At 34.5% G+C, this 18,077-nt stretch overlaps 1 protein-coding gene across 2 annotated transcripts in view; it reads right to left on the bottom strand.

The window, feature by feature from the left end:
• The window catches only part of LOC140151505 (corticotropin-releasing factor receptor 2-like), a 156,417-nt gene that overhangs the window by 79,506 nt on the left and 58,834 nt on the right, over positions 1–18,077 (bottom strand). Inside the window, exons 1-2 of one of the 2 annotated variants that reach the window (XM_072173865.1) lie at positions 14,707–14,820; positions 14,373–14,577 (exon numbers count right to left, since the gene is read on the bottom strand). In XM_072173865.1, coding sequence (XP_072029966.1) covers positions 14,373–14,448 — 76 coding nt within the window. In that variant the 5' untranslated portion in view covers positions 14,449–14,577; positions 14,707–14,820. Of the gene's footprint in view, positions 1–14,372; positions 14,578–14,706; positions 14,821–18,077 lie in introns of those variants that run through there. The other variant, XM_072173864.1, reaches the window with a different exon arrangement.

Here is an 18,077-nt window from a genome sequence, read left to right as displayed (position 1 = left end):
ATTCTAAAAATAAACCAATACTGCCTCATGGATTGTGCCCTTATCAACGCATGGATGATGTTACACAAACTTAAAAATATAAGAATCATTGCAGTTTATGTTAAGATTAGATGTCCTGTAAATCTGGGTATTACTTTATTTGAAAACACAAATGCCAACAGTCAATTGCTCTAGCTATATCTGATCATCAGAATCTTATATTAACTACTAACAAAACCACCTAGGGTTTCGGTCTGTGTTTTGTTAACTATTAACTAATGCATGTTGAAACAACTTATCTGGTTGCATTTTGCTATCTTTTGTACATGTACGGCCAAAAAACAACAAGTTCGTTTCATGTAGCGCGCGCATTTCGTTTTGACGGCTTATTTTGCGCATTTAATTTTTTTTTGCTTACAAAGGAGAACCCCCCCAAAAAAAAACACCCCAAAATCGCAAAAAATATGATATAAAACACTACTGGAGAAAACATTTACATATTACACAAACACGTGTAGTGAAAAACTACTGGAGAAAACATCACATATTTTTTTTAAATACCTGCAGGTTGAAAGGGAATCAGAAAATTATTCTTGAATATGAAGAAATATGATTTTTTTTTGTGGGTGTCGAAGAAACCCACTGCAAATTCCCATTCCAATTCGCATAAAAAGGTTTTTTTGGTTCATTTCAAGGCATTAATAAAAAAATAAAAAAACGCATTTCGCATTTGATTTTTTAGACCTGCTACAGGAAACAAACATGTTTTTTTCCTAATTCCTGTTAAATGTTCAGCGGATTAGATGTCCGTCTTGCTGCTCAAATATTTCTCAGCTCACGTTGTAACTTAATGTATGGGTACTATGAGTAGCGATCAAAATAAACATCTCAAAAAAAGTAAATAACCCCTTTAAATAATAAACATTATTCAAAAACGAGACTTAATATTGACGCCACAGTGTACATTTAAATCAATGTAACCCAAGATTTGAAAGTTGCTGTAAATTGTATTTATTTTGTATAAAGTATAATGGAAGGAAATCTGTGTAATGATATCTGAGTGTTTTTGTATTGTACGTAAGTGCAACTTTCAAATCTGGACCTCACTATATTAAATTGACCATTGTTTTATTGTTTTCTGGGCTATAGAATCAAATGAGGTTTCAAAATACGCAGAAATAAATTCTGTTTCCAACGCATTTTACAGAATTGTAATAAAATAGTCCCTTTTTGAATAATGGCCATTTTTAAGTGGGGTTAGTTACTTTTTTCAGCTCAATTTTTGAAACAAATTCATCAGGTTTGGTAATGAACGAATAAATAGAGTTTTTCTTTTGTCAAAACCAATTTGAAGAAAACTTACTAGTTTTTCTTGCTGACAGTTTCGTCAGTGAGCCACTGACTTTATCAAAGCTTGGGTCCTCAGCTAAAGTTGTAACTCAATGTGTCGGTACGTACTATGTGTACCGATCAAAATACTAGCAACACATTAGCCTTCTCATGTTTAAAGCAGAGAGGGATGTCGCAGTCATCTGATAAATAAGTTAACATTGTTAATTAACCGATACAAAAGTGAAAGTATGCATAATAAATGTCAGTGTTTTTATACTTACCGAATATATACTCGATTTAATATGGTAAATTAACAAACCCAAAAATAAACGTAATGTAATGCACATATTATTCGCTGGTAACCATTTGGTCTAGCTCTGGAAAAGGCATGAGTGCCTACTTAGCAAGATCTGGACGATACTTTGTCAATGCATGATCGTGTTTGGTAGGTAGGTTGGTAAGGTAGGAAGGTAGGTCGATCGGTAATGATGTACAGATGTTCATTACGATCGTCGTAGTTCTCGTAATCTTTGTTTTCCTGATCGTCATCTTTAACCGACTTATTCGAGTCATATTAACTCTTTCATCACTAGTGTCATTCTTGATTTCACTAGTGGCACATTAGCTAGTACCTCTTGGTGATACATCTAAATGGCAACCATTCTCATCAATTCGCACACTATTTAGATGAGAAAATCGATGTGCAGCGGAGGAATTTGGAGAAACTTAATCAAAACTGTAAAAAATCTGAAATTGCTACACTTTTGACAATACAATTTGGTATTTTTAGTGAGGTTTTACTTAATAATTAGGTTGAAAGAGTCTTTTACATTTAGGAGCCAATCGCATGTTCATAGAGTCTTTATCCATAAAAATCTATTTTGCATATAATAAGTTCATCAGGATTGTCAATACATATCATTTTCTTGTTATCAAATCCAAGTAAATAATTGGGTAAAATGATGTTAAAACATACCTGTGATGGACGTTTCGTGCTACATCGTAGCACTTTCTCAAATCGACTGACCAATTCAGATTATTAGACATCGGTTAACCGACGATACCACGCTGAATGAAAGAACCAAATTATCGGTAGACGACGTCATAGAGATTTATCTTTTGCTCTCACCACCACATACTTCCCCTTTCGCGGCCATGTGTACCAACAAAAATTTGGTGCCGTGAAGGACTCCCCGGTTAGCCCAATAGTTGATAATCTTTATATGAAATGACTCGAAAGGCCCAGTCAACTGTCAACCTAGACTTTGGAAAAGGTATGTGGACAATGTGTTAGAAATAGTGAAAAAAGGTTCAGCGGAACAACTTACATGTCACATATAAACCAGATAGACAAAACCGGTAACATCAAATTCACTTACGAAAATCACGTTCCTTGACACCCTCATCTTCTGTCAAGAAAGCAGATGGCTCCATAAAACTGTTAGTATACTGGAAAAAACGCACACAAACCAGTACCTCCATTTCACCACCCTCTCCAGCATAATCTCAGCGTCATTCGCACATTAATGGATCGAAAGGATAAAGTTGTCACAGAAGAGGAAGATAAGTGCACAGAAGAAAGCAAAATCAAGGAAGCCCTGAAAGTGTGTGGGTATCCGGATTGGCCTTTCAAAGATGTCAGTAAATAGAAACCTCAAAAACAGGAACAATCACAGTCAGTTGCCAGAGGTATGGTCGTCCCCCCTACAAAGAGGGGCTTTTGCAACGCCCTAGGAGAATATTTAAAAAGTATGGCATCTAAACATCTTTTACGCCACTTAAAGAAACATCCTGGTTCATCCTAAGGACAAACGCGATACTCTACAAACGACTGGATGCGTTTATAAGATCCCATGTTGCAATTGTGATAAAACTTACGTTGGCGAAACCTATAGAGTGTTTGGTACCCGTTTAAAAGAACATAAAACCAAAGCAGAAAAAGCCTCAACAAAGGATTACACCAAAACACAGAGTAAGGAATCAGTTACCGAAGAAGTAAACAAATCAGCCATTACAGATCATGTGACGGAGGACAACCATGTCATTAGCTGGGAGGACGCGAGCATCAAAGACAGAGAGCAGAATAAAAAGAGAAGACACATAAAAGAAGGAATTTGAATGCAGAATACGTGACGAAGGAAATCACTTCCGACCAGCTCCTAAATCCCAAAATAGCACCATCAACGTCAAGCAGACGAGGATTTGGATAATTGGTCAGTCGATTTGAGAAAGTGCTACGATGTAGCACTAAACGTCATCATAGGTATGTTTTAACATCATTTTACCCAATATTTACTTGGATTTGATAACAAGACAATTTACAAATAATTTTGCATAATTATACTTTTGTAGATACCCAGACTTTCCAAAATTTGAATGGCAACCCTCACATTATGACGTCATAGCGACATTATGCAGGAATACGCGGATTTAGGGTTTCTCTACCGGAAGTCGATGTGTGCCGAAATTCCTTCCCACAATGGAATATGCGTATTGTATAACAAAGAATATTGATTAACCTCCGAACTGTATCTATTGTTATGCAAAACGCTTATTGCATTGTGGGAAGGAATTTCGGCACAAATTGACTTCCTGTAGAGAAACCCTAAATCCGCGTATTGTTAGTTCTTATTTTGGTATCACTGGATAGAACAGACCCATAGCTATACATTAGTACTAAATATAACAGTATATTAATTGAAGAGTAGTGTGGGTTGCACCCCCTTAGTCCATGTTACAAAATATGGCTCAGAAGTCCTAGGGTTAATCTATAAAGCTATTGCTAAGTCTTAAACATTATAATTGTATAGTACAATCAGTCTTATTTGTTTCCATTTATAACACGCATACAGGGCAAACCATGCTAATTCACATTGACATTGGTGGATGTTTATACATAATTGAAAGCCTTGAAAGTCTAGCTAGCCGTTTTTTATATTCTTTTAAGCGCTTAAAAGCGAAAACTAGCCTGAAGCAATAATGATCTGCCAAAAATCCATTCTTATAATATTGCCGAGGCCTATATAATATTAATCTAGCAGACTATAATATCAAAACCTCGCTTATTTCCAAGAACGTGACACCTTTTGGTTTTGAAAGTAGTTTTTTCGGTCAAATAAAAAACAATGATTTACATTTTTGTTTTCAGTGATTTCAGATAAAAAGAAACTAAGTGCTTGGATATAACAATAATTATTTTAAAACAAATATCCCGGTGTTAAAAAAGGGGATGAAATCGTGTCTTTCAGTGTAATATTTTTGATTTTCACAGACCTGTACTTGGCAAATGAGTTTTTTTTTGTTTTTGAGGGGGGGGTTACCTCTTTAGCGTTTCAATAGTTCGATAAAGAAACATCTGCCCAATCCTATAAGGCACATATATTAAAGTTTCTCCGAATTTACGGTTTGATTTCACCATTTTCCCTTCCGACTACCAGAATGTCCAAATTATTTCGATAACCTCACAGATCAACAGATGGAAGTGAAAAGCGACCTCGTTGGCAATTAGAAAATACCGTTATGACATGATGCTTACGTCAACGTCATGGACGCAGTCTAAGCTCTCAAATGCCGTTTGTTCTGTTCAATTTGCTTGTTTTAATCGGGGGAAGGACCAGTACAAGCCCGAATTTTACCAACACATATTCTCTTTTTTTTTCAGGAGAAATAAGAATAACAAAATTGCAACGATTAAATATCTCTCTGGATACAGAGTCGACAGTTTAAGTCCTTTCAGAAGGAAGGAGTACGTTTGTGATTCAGTTTAACAGAGTTATTAATGCGCGGACCATGGCGTACAGCAATTAAAAGGCTGCATTCAATCTCCACAGTCCCCCCCCCCAGCAAACACAAAAACGTTTTAAAACGTTTTAAATAAGTTATATTTTGGCTTTTGGTTTAGGTAAAAACGTTTTAATAACATTAAAATGTCGGGTTATATAAAGGTCATGATAACGTTTTAAAACGTTTTGTATGAAAACACACTACAACAATATTTTTAAATGTTTTCAAAAATGTTATTGTAAACTATTTTTACAAACATTTTTGCCAAATATTGTGTCAATACTTAAAAAACATTATGTTAAAATATTTGAACCCAGCAAACACAGAAATGTTCTTAAAATGTTTTTTCAAAACCTTTTAATAACATTTAAATGTCGGGTTATATAAAGGTCATGAAAACGTTTTTAAAACGTTATTGAAAATATTTTGGGCAAACATTTTTCGCAAAATATTTTTCAACCCCAAAATAACATTATGTTTAGAATGTTATGTATCAAGTTTTCAAGAATGTTTTTGGAATGTTATTAAAACGTTTTTATACCCTTTATATAACCCGACATTTAAACGTTTTCTGTAAAACATTTTTGTTTGCTGAGCAGTAGATTATCAACAAAAGGTTATGAAAACGTTTTATACTCTTAATATACCCTTTATATAACCCGACATGTAAACGTTTTCTGACAACCTTTTATAACCTTTTGCGAATGATATCGAAAACGTTTTGTGTTTGCTGGGCCGTTACTGGTTAAATTCAAAACCCAGGGATTGAATCAAGAACTGGATGCACCAGAGGCTATCTAACTATCTAAAACCACCGCACAAAGGTCTCCCCTAATAGTTGTCCTAATTTATATTCTGGTCGCAATCACAATCCTTAATACTATTTAAGTAATCCGTTACGCAGTCTGAGGAGGAAATTTCATTGACAGATGCACAATAATCCGAATTTGCGATCAATCTAAGCTAAATCAAATGACACGCAAGATATACCCCTACCTTGCTAACTTGTGTTTAATAGCTCTGGAAAGTTCGTGTAATTGAGCCGAATACCTAGAAACAGCTTTACCTTTATGGTAGCAGTTTCACTGGTTTCGCGTTTAAAAGGACCGAGCATCTGCAAAATAAAACCGTACCCTCTCTCTCTCAACTCTTTGAAATCTAAGGCTTTTAGGTTTTACAAGTATTTTTTTACAGAACAAATAAAATGCTACCTTCCCAATGATATATAGTAGGTTATGATACCTTATACATTTAAGACGCTTTTGTGCATATTCGACTGCATTTGTGTGTTTTGCCCTCTAAAGTAAGATGCTTCTCTTATTATTAATTCACTTAAATCCCCACAAATTAGTTTTGCTTGACTGTTTTTAAAGACAGATCTCTAAACAACGTGATGCATTTGCTACAAAACGTATTTCTCAACTTCTAACAGATGTTTTAGAGACCTATGAAATTCATTATAGTACTGTCATAACAAAAAAAAACCCCTTCAATACCGCAACACGTTTAAAATTAAAAAACTGATTACAACAATGACCCGATTTTGGAAATGTTTATTAGCCATTTGAAACAAGACCAAACATGACCATTCTTTAATGACAAACCAGTAGTATATCATAAAAAACCCGTAATTTTATGACAAGATATTAAAAAATGTGATATATAATAGTCATTGAAGTAAACTTTCTAAATCTAAAAGGTGTATGTAGCTGGTATTAAAAGCCGACGACTAATTGAAAATGTTGACCTTTCATATTGAAAATATACATTTTTCCCCAAAAGACCTTTTTTTATTTGGTGTTTTATGGAAAAAGTCCATAGCTTTAATACGAAAGGTCAAAATGTTCAATTGATCGTCGGCTTTTCATCGCAGCTACATACAGTTTAAGTACAGATCATTAGAATTATAAAGTTTACTTCGAGGACTGTTGAATATCAAAAATATCAAATTTTAATCATTTGCCATAAAATGTGTATCGCGAATTTCAAAAAATCTCAATAATTTGATATCAAAAGGACATTTTTCATATTCAGATATGTCTGATATGCTCTTATGTCCCACAAAAAATACTCATACCAGATGCTCATACCAGAGCCCTTAAGATTTTCCATAAAAGCACGTTTTGCTTGTTACTCAGAAATACTAGAGAATTGTTGCCATGAGTTATACCATTATTATAAAATACATAACCATCAGTAACGGTGTTAATTGGTGGTTAAATCTTAATGCAAATTCCCTGGTGGTTACATTATACATTAGCAGGTGAATTGCAACTGATTGTCCATTCCACATCACTGAATGCCAAGCGAACTACTGTGACTCAATGCGTTAGAACCAGGCCATTTTAAGCTCATTGTGAGAGTATATGTCGAGTCGATCATAATGCACGGATTCGAATCCTGAGTATACCTCTTAGTTTCCATATTTTCATTTATAGATCCCTGTTTCTTGTTCCGTGTGGAATGAGGATATTTTGCTTTCGTTCGATATTTGTTCTTTTTATCCAAGAATGTCCCTATTAACATGTTCATTCTCCAACATCCTTTGATATACTCATGGAAATAGCACGTTCACATATTTATTGCCAGCACGTTTACACCGATCTATCTATCTATTATAATCAGAGATCGTGACTCACTAGAAAATATGATATAATCCAAATGATAATTTGAGAGATTTTTGTTTACATTGGATTTGCATTTGGCACTTCTATCTTTGCTCTGTAGCAACGCTATGTGAATGCACTGTCAATATGTATGTATGCTGTTATACTTGGTGAATGTTAAGTGATGAGATGAGATTGTTTATGGCTTGAATCATGTACATTATGTGTATCGACTTTTCCAGATCTCTGACCGAGGCAATTGGTTTTATTGTTATTTTCAGGATTTAGTCTGGATCCCTAAGCAGCGCCAAAAGCAGTTGGCGTTGGATTACGATTAATTTGTTTAACGTTATCCAGTTACTTATGTTCGGTAGTGTATATTTCAATTTTATAAAAATACTAACAATACTAACAATCTGTAATGACATCAGACCCTGGGTACATCTTCACTCGCTTCCTGTGTCTTGACCTAACAAGGATAAAGTCAGTTTGGTATCTTACGGTATCCCCAGGTTTCTTCCCGGTCCAACGCCTTCTATTCGGCTATGGAACAAGATATTGAAAATCAACATTTTTCTTCTACAGATTTTCACAAGTTTTTCACCCATATTACTCCTATTTCCTCGTCCAAACCTCACACTCTTTATTTTGTTCCACGGTGGCGTTCCTTTCTTATCACGTGCTTGTTTCCCCAAATATCAATGGCTTTCCGAGGGTCTCTGTTCAGCATCATTGTCTTACTAATTGCTTCTTCCAGATCATGTTCTTCTTGAAGATGTCGCTGCAGGTTAGGGCTGGTAATCCAGGTTTTCTTTTCCCAGGTTTCGGTATCCTATTTCCAGTTCCAACTTTAGATTTGTCAACGTTCCAATTTCCCATAATGATGATGTATCATATTTGTGCCTCCAGCATCATACATCATATTTATCTCCTCCCGTTTGTAAGCAATAAGATCAACTGGTCTGATTTTAGTTTGGCAGGAAATATCTAGTCATTGTTTTTGGACAAATTTCAAGACATTCTTAGATATTTTTGACCATCCTACCTGTATGTCTGTTTGGCTTGCTTGATAATGTGATTAAAATCCGACAAGTATATGGGTTTGCTTGCTCCCGGCAGAATCTAAACTTACACGCCCTCATCTATAACTTGAAACAAACAAAAATGCATTAGTACGTATCTGTGTGGTCATACTGGGTCGTCAATGGGCTCTTTCATCAACTACACTGTTCTAAGTCTTTTCGGTAGTTTTGTCACAATCCAGACGTGACATTAGCATCGGTTACTTAACACCAGCAGGTGTTCTGGATCAATTGCTCTGTGAAGGCTAGTGTAATGTTCGTAGCTGCTGTTTTAATGCTAGACTTCAAACGTATGTGATTCACAACCAGGAAATGCCCATAGTAAAGATGTTTCCAATTCCTTCTTCAAACAAAAGCATCGTCAAATAATAAAGGCTGCAAAATCAAGAAAATAAAACACTGGAAGGTTCCTACTTTTGTGACCGCTGGCTTTGGGTTTTTTTTTTTTTTTTTTATAAAATATTGTTCTTAATTAAAGAGATTGTATTTTTGTTTTCAATCAGGGTTACTTTTTCATAATATATATATTTATTATCAATAATGTTGCAGTACTTAATAAAATTTGTGCCGTGAACCTTTCTGCATTTTTGTAGATTCCTATATTAATCAGTATAGAATCATGGAGATAAACTAAAATGTCAGAATGATTAATGTCACTATTGCATTCATAATAAGTCAGAAAATGTTAATTGCTGTGTGCATTTTTACCATAACATTACGTATTAAGGAAGTGGGAAATATATGCATGATTACCCATTGTTTTGATGTTAAGAATTGAGTTATACACATGTATGTTATATACATGTACACGCATTTCGAGAAAATCGAATTTTATAATTTAGCGATTTTCATCTGCTGGATATTTCTTAAATAAAACATTATTGTCAATTAAACCTGGTTAAAAGTAATTTCAACAACTCTTCTATACCTTTGTACAGGAGCCAAGCGTTGTTAATCGGTGATGAATCCACAGTCCAGAGCGTATACGCGAACGCAAGGTTACGCGTACGCGTTACGCATGAGCGCGTTGAAATTCATCATGCATGGAACGTATGCGTAAACATGGAACTCTCTTAATACGTTAGCGGTAGCAGCTAAATATTACCGCTTTATTCTTTAGTTTTATTGCCGATATCAACAGAGAAATACCGCGACCTTCTTGTAAGCTTGAGTGGCAGTGACAAATTGACATTCCGAATGAAAGAATCATGTTAATTAGACATCTTTAGCTTGTTTCGTTGTTGAAATGGACTCAAGCCTGTTACACCGTTGTTCGTCACCGATTAACAACTCGCGTCCGGCGCGTCTGCATGGTTTACTTCGCTCGCGAAGTAAACCAGACGACGCGCACGCATCGTTGTTAATCGGTAAATGTATTTCACTATCACTATCAGAGCATAACTTATTCTGCAAAAAATCAATATTAAATAAAATACGTCACTATGTCAAAAGGACTAATGACGAATGTTAAACTGTAGACACCTTTTGACCCCATTATTTGACATTAACCTTTTTGCCTATAACTCGAGAACTGTGTGTCGGAGATAAGTCAAACTATACTTTTTCAGAATTCTTATGATGAGAGCAATACATTGGTATTTTGTCTTAAAGATTTGACAAACATTAAAATATTTTTTCACTCTGCATAAGCGGCCATTTGTGAGGACACGGTGGCTCAGTGGTTAGGGTCTTCGAATCTTCGCTCGCTCGACGTGCGTGGGTTCGAGTCCCACCACCGTGTTAACGTTGCGCCCTTGGGCAAGGCGCTTTGCCTCGTTTGCCTCACCCACCCAGGTGCAATGGGAAGGGGTAGCTGAAGGGGAAGCTGAATATCTACATTTATTTAAATTAAGCGCTGTTCCACTACTTGGATTTGTTTGGTGACTTTTGATGTGTTATTAAATATGTTTTTCTGAAATGAATGGCGATTAAATGGTTCTATTACAATAATTGGTGAGTTAATTGCTTATTTTTCTTAATTTGACTAGCCTACTTGGTATATGAGCGCAAACAACGGGAGGTCATGCTCATTAAGGTATTTTTACAGAACAAACAAAATCATATCCTTCCAAAGACACTGTAGATTATGATAAGCTATACAATTAAGTAGCTTGTATAGTTTGTCATTTAAATGAAAATGCACTTTTTCTCTACAATGATTACTAAAACCTGCACAGAGTATTCAAATAATATATTTTATCTGACTTTTTATAGATCGAAACAAGGGGATAAATTGGTCACACTCACTTTATACATTATTGTTGTTTGTTTATTATTATGATTGGTGATTTTATTCTGTTGCAGATTAAGGTTATGAATTTACTGGTTTAAATGCTAGTTGTAGTTTTAAGATGTTTGTAGTTTACTGCAAATTTGCTTTTGTGCAGCGCCCAGAGATCTGGTCTTGCGCGCTTTATAAAAAACCATTATTATTATTATTATTATTATTATTATTATTATTATTATTATTATTATTATTATTATTATTATTATTATTATTATTATTATTATTATTATTATTATTATTATTATTATTATTATTATTATTATTATTATTATTATTATTATTATTTCATTAAAATTAATTTTAACGAATCATTTTTTTCACTGGATGTTGGTTGCATGGATGACTTAGGGATCAGAGACAGAAAGGTCAAGAAAAAGAAACACAACTGAATCGATCATAACATTGCTATCGAGAACGTTTATAACATGTATGAGATGTTGGAAAGTGCAACTTATTTTGAAGCACCATGTTTTGAAAATGTGATTAATTTTGACTAAAGAAATTGTTTTTTTGGAAAAAAGGCCACCTTTGAGAGGGTTGAAAAACAATTCCTCTATTCACATATTTTTCAAATCAACAAAATGTATTTCAAGTTATATGAAGAAAAAAAAAAGGTAAAGGAGACGATCCTGTATAAACAGTGATCAGAGTGCCCATCTCTCTCTTTCATTGGCGATTGGACCAGACTCCTCCATGTAATGTTGCTCATAGGGGTGTTGCTACACTTCCTTTACCAGCATTTTAAGAATGCCGGTACCCATTTATATACACCTGGATGGAGAGGAGTACTCAAGATAAAGTGCCTCCCGATAAAGAATTTTTTGTAATTTTAGGGGGGGGGGGTATTTCTTCTGCACTCTGTATTACTGGACAATAAGTGAATAGTGTCATAATTCAGAAAATATGTCAAAATAATAAAACACCATTATCATTAATAAAAATTTCCTTTTGGGGTTGTAAATATAGTACACACTTGCTCCTAAAACAGACCTCATAATTTTCCGTACATATATAAGATTACTGTTTTGATAACCCCAAGGAGACGCAAAGAGAATAGTTATGGTCCATCTGCTCAATGTCTCAACTTATAGGTATCAACGACTTAGCGTACTCTACATTATTGATTGGGTGCAGAATTTAAAAACAGGGCACTGATCCATACAACTTGGATTCCATTCTAACGTGATAGCATTAGTCACGACTTACTTGCACTTACTTTAGGGAGGCAAATATCGTACACTCATAAATTAGCTAAATATAGTTGCTTTTTTAGACGATAAGACTGATACTTCGACGGCAAAAAAAATGATACTGAAAAAGAAGGATGTTGGTATTAAGGATTATAATTGATATTTTCTGCATAAGCCTAAGGGGATATATTTAAATAACAAATATTTTACAAGTTAATGCCCCAAACTTTCTTATTATCAAAATAAGAAGATGGTATATACTATATTAACCTGACATTTTGATCTAACAAAGTCCACCTACACTATAGCTACGAAGCCACAACAAAACAACAACAGCAACAACAACATCAGCAACATTATTTGTTTGATAAAAAAATCCAAACTCTTTTCTTTATGCTCAAATATCAACATGATTAACGTATGAATCAGCATGTCGTCTTATTATCACATGTGCCCACTCAACGTATCTAAATGTGATCAAGAATCTCTGAGGATCGATTATTAAAGCTATCTATGCTCATGCACTCTACTTGGTATTTGATCTCAAATTATGAACAACAAGACTCCCTCAATGATATGATTTGTTTTGATGAAACATCTTAGAAAGAACTCACATCACCATGTCGCATGTATACCCTGGAAGCTAACAACTTGCATCTAAAAAGAAATATGTCACCTTAATCTCAAATGGAATTGTTATGGGTTGTGCTAGCATTCAAACATTAAATGGCCCATGTTGTGCAAGGAATAAAGCCACAAGAGTAAACCAAGTATGCAATTGATGTCTCAATGGCTGTTACTCGGGTTATTTGAAAGCTTTTAATGTATCTGTTCAAAATTCTACGGCATTTAAGTATACACGCGTCTAATGACTAATGTGCTCGAGAGAAAACGGATAGTCGTTTATATATATCCTTTTAAAGCTCTAATTCTTTCGTTTTGATAGGTTACTTTAGGTAGACCATAAAGGCATGTTTTGCTTGTATACCCCGGAATACTAAAGTATTGTTGCCACGAGCCATAGCATTACTATAGGCTGCATAACCACAAGTAATGGTGTTAATTGGTGTTTAAATCTTAATGTAAATGCCCCGGTTGTTAGATATTGACAGGTAGAATACACACATAACACAAAGAAACAGAGCACGGGGAGATAATAACGTTTCCCTATTAAACCGTATTACTTTTTATGGCTAGAACAAATACGTATTATTATTTGTCACAGAATATAAAGTGACAGTAACCGTGGTGCTTTCATGCAAAACCAAATACAGGTAATTCATCTCCAGCTGTTTGTCGAAGTCCAAAAAGTAATAAATGGTTAAATATTGAAGTATATTTGAGAAGCGTCTGCATGGCAGGATAACGCTTCCAAATCATTGCCATTATGAAAAACAAAACCGGAGATTAAAATGGCTAGTGTTTGATTTTCGTGTCCATCAAGGGACATTCGTATGCCATAAATATTGAATCAGAAATAGCTGTTCAATCATTGTAAAGTAAAATGTCGGTTAGACGTGATTTGTATAATAGTGTACGGAAGCAAATGTTTTGTTAGTCTGAGAAAAGCACAAACCAAACTAAAGACCGAATGCATAATTATACAACAATACTTAGTTAAATTGTGCCCAAAGTCCAATGTATTGCAACCAATGGCTTTCATCTTTCATGTAGATTTAGAGTAGTATAACACAGCAAAACAAAACACCAAGCAACTTCTGATTTCCAACTATTATTTGCAAAAAAAATCAATTGCATTTTGAGCTGTTCCCTATAATGCTTTTGTTGTCATACCATGAACTTTTTGTGAAAGTTTGTATGATTGTGCATAAATTATAATATAATTTATTATATTAGTTTACAATAATATGTTTACAATAAAACGTAGTGATGATCTGCATAATTAATACGACAACAATGAACAGAGAATATTTTAAAATATTCGTGTGCATTAATGACTTAAGTTTGAATTTGTTCAATTTAAACCGCATATAGTAAATTGCAACGTGCTCTCGGTAATTACATAAATCAAGATATGATTACAACTACACCTCTTCAACGGAGCAATATGCCTTTTAATGTGGATGCCTGTAACGGCTACAATTATACTTACCCTGACTTCTAAGTTGCTCTGCTAATTCCTTGTTATCAATCAGACAGAATAACTGGTTAATGTTAAAATCTCCCATTGGCAGATATGATGGCACAGTCGCTACTTCCTCAGTTGTATTTTCTTCTTCAAAGTAAGTTGTGATGACCGTATACACATCTACTATTTCGTTCACTTCTGTTGTGAAACTGGCACCAGCAAAGTCCAGCTATACAGAAACAAAGGAATACAAAATATGAGACAAATGGTAAAAGCGTTGGAGTTTAACGCACTCCACGTATATCGTGTATTGATGCTGTGTGCTTAATCTGCTAGCTAGAAGACTTAACTGCTCTACCTGTTTGTGACGTCATGTATGTCCTGGGCGAATCAATGAGCTTAAGCGAATGGAACGCGACTGCCAGGTAATCTTCCAACTAAGCAATATTAATTTTCTCGGGAGAAGGGTGTAGGTTAGTGTAAAAATATTTTTTTTCTAAAAACAGGTGCCTGCACTTGCATTTCATTTCGGCTGTCCTTGCACAAATTTCCAGGCACTGAAAATCAATCGTATTGTATCTGATTTATCCCCCATCTCTCGCGTTCGTACGGACAAAATGTCAACCAAACATCCTGGCTTGAAAGATAATATTTGGGGAAAATATGTGTTATATATATATAATATTATTTGATTGGCTTATGTTCGATCAGCATTTTGTGAAATATGTAAGCGTAAAGGCGGTAATATCTATGTGTAGAATGGTAAGGGATGGTTAAAGGACATTTTGTCCACAAACGTCGAGTAATTGCGATATTGATAACTACGAAATAATTTGTCGATTGGCAACGAATGTCATCACATTCCTTTAACATAAGAAGGCTTCAAATGGAATTTATATTGAGATATTCTGCGTCGACAACAGTATGTGTTCAGCACAATACGGGGAACCTTTAGGTCACTTTTCTTTTTTCGTTTTTTCTGAAACCTATATATGGATAGATATTTGGTGTATGTAGGTCACAGGACTAAGTTGAATTGATCGAGATGTGTAGTGAAGTGTTTCGTTGGCAACACTGTCACCTGTAGAGTACAGACAAGAGGCCTACAAGGGTCAATATGAAGGAAAAAAATAACTTATAGACATGACAAGGACAGTGTAACACACAAATAAATAAACACATGTGTCCCTGCAAACACTGAAATTGAAATAAAACTGAAATGAGATTCAAACGAATTTATTTAATTTTATTTATTATATTTTACAAATTCGGCTGAAAATGTACAAAGCATAGAAACGGCATTGAAGATAACCTTTAGCCCGGTATCATGCTGCGTTTCTGCAATAAAAAACCACACACATTAGTAATTTTGGAGAAAATCCAATAATGTATGCCTTTTGTTAATATAATACATGGCGCTATGGGTTTGGGCTTTTATTCCTACATTAGTAAAAAAATAATTTTTTTTGCATCCTTTTTTTAAAACCTGAAATGATAAGATTTTAATTGGTTCCATTTTTTCTATGCCTCCCAAGAGAGTTCGAAGGTCACAGGAAACTAAAACAAAAATCCCATTATGTCGTAATGTATCTCAAATTGTTCCTCTCATCACAGGGAAGAAAAAAAGTCAATTATCATAGTTTATACGGTGCTTAGTTCAGGAATTATAAGGTCGAATAAGTCAAAAGTAAAAAAAAAATCATTCACGTTCACTGGTGTAAATTTACTCCCCTTAATATAAGAAATCTGAAACATATACTTAATTCACAGTTTAAGCGCATTTTTGTATTGTCATGTCCCACTTTAGAGTTCATGCAGCCAAAGTTCAGCAGAAATATGTACAAGTATAACATTTGACCCATAATTTCATCCGATTCTGAGGTTAGAAATTTCTCAAATTATTATTTTCCTATTTGGTTTGCTGAGAGGAGAAATTAAGACACATTTTAATTGAATCGGGGCATTTTGAAAAGTTGGCTTCTGTGTATGAGATATTTGACATTTGACCTTATTTACTCAATAACTTCTTAACTAAGTACCCTAGTGCAATATGACAATTGACTTGGTGTATTACATCGTGACATAACATAATACTTTTGGCCCCATTATGACCTTCGACCCTCGTTGGAAATATAGGGGCATGGAAAAAAATGGAACCAATACTAGTTTTATCCTTTGAGGTGTAAGGATGCAAAAAAACACGTGTTCCACTAATGAAGGAAAACTAGATGCCAACTCAAAAAGTACGAATATACATTCTGCGGTGTTAAAATTCTGGTATTGTTTTCGGGTTTTTTCAGGCGCAGAATGTGCATCATAAATTAATTGAGTGCATGATTTCTGTAGGGGTTTTGTTCTGTTTGGAGCTATTATAAAAAAATATATATCAAATGATTTAATGAACCAACTTATCCAAGGAGAATAATCGTGCTTCTATTAATGAAGCGGTTCAAAATATTACTATATAAATAGGGTGACCATATACAACATGACTGAAATTAAGTCTAAATAATATACATAAAGACACACTAATGTTATAACATTAAATAGTCATTTCAAACTTTTCAAATTGTAAGATTCCACTGCCGTGCGTTGGTATACACGTAGATTTTGAGGTTCAAATTACAAAGGTGTCACCTTGGTCTGGAGCGGGCATTTTAAAAATTAATTTAGAAGAGCAGCAACGACACCACCTGCATTAAATTCCAGATGTTAAATCTACATCATATGCAAAATTTGAGGAAAATTGAACGAGGCCGTTTTATGTTTTATTTTAGGGCCATTTGTCTATAACTGGTCTTTACATGTGGCCCTATGGAGAGAGTGCCCGTTGAGGGCGCTATAACCCCCATTTTAGGAACAAAAATGTGATTTAAAAAAACTGCCCCGTGTGAATTTTCTAAAATTGTCAGAGTATGTAGTATGAACATGTAGAAATATAATCAAGTAGTTGCCCTACCTGCTCTTCTCCAAAAAAATAAAAAGTCCTATACCTCAATGATAATGACACCTAGGTGGTGTAGGCCTATAATAAAACTTTCGTTGATATTATTGTTTTTCTCATCTTCACTGCATAGAAGAGTGTAGGGTCTATTGGTAATATTTTGAAATGGCTTCAATTACGCGTTGCGTCATATACTTGATAGGGGATTCGATTATATCGATACCGTACCATTTGAATACAATAGTTAACACCACTGAGTGGTACTTAACTTATTCAAACTAAAATATCAATGCAGTAATTACATTGTTTTTATTATATCTGATGCACTCGATAGGTTTATGTAGGATAATTACTTCGCAAAAGTGCGTTCGTCAAGATATTCAAACCGTGGAGATATTGCATTTATCTCTCGAGTCTAACGAACTAATGCAATAACTCTACGGTCTCCTGCCATCTTGACTAATGCACTCTGCTGAGTTACCCTTATCATAATGCTTGTCCATAGCAACAACAATAGCAGTTTTTTGAAATAGCTAAAGTTAAAGTTTAAAGGGGATATTGTTTTGATCTATCGTGGTGCGGAGGTCCATTTTGGGTAAGGGTTGATAAAGGGGTGTCAGGTGGAGCATACTAACTAGTACTACTACTACTACTACTACTACTACTACTACTACTACTACTACTACTACTACTACTACTACTACTACTACTACTACTACTACTACTACTACTACTACTACTACTAGTAATAATAATAATAATAATAATAATAATAATAATAATAA

This window comes from Amphiura filiformis, chromosome 4 (assembly GCF_039555335.1).
Source record: "Amphiura filiformis chromosome 4, Afil_fr2py, whole genome shotgun sequence".
In the NCBI taxonomy this organism is placed as follows: domain Eukaryota; kingdom Metazoa; phylum Echinodermata; class Ophiuroidea; order Amphilepidida; family Amphiuridae; genus Amphiura; species Amphiura filiformis.
The sequence above is the reverse complement of the archived record's forward strand: the minus strand, read 5'-3'. Positions and strand labels throughout refer to the sequence as shown.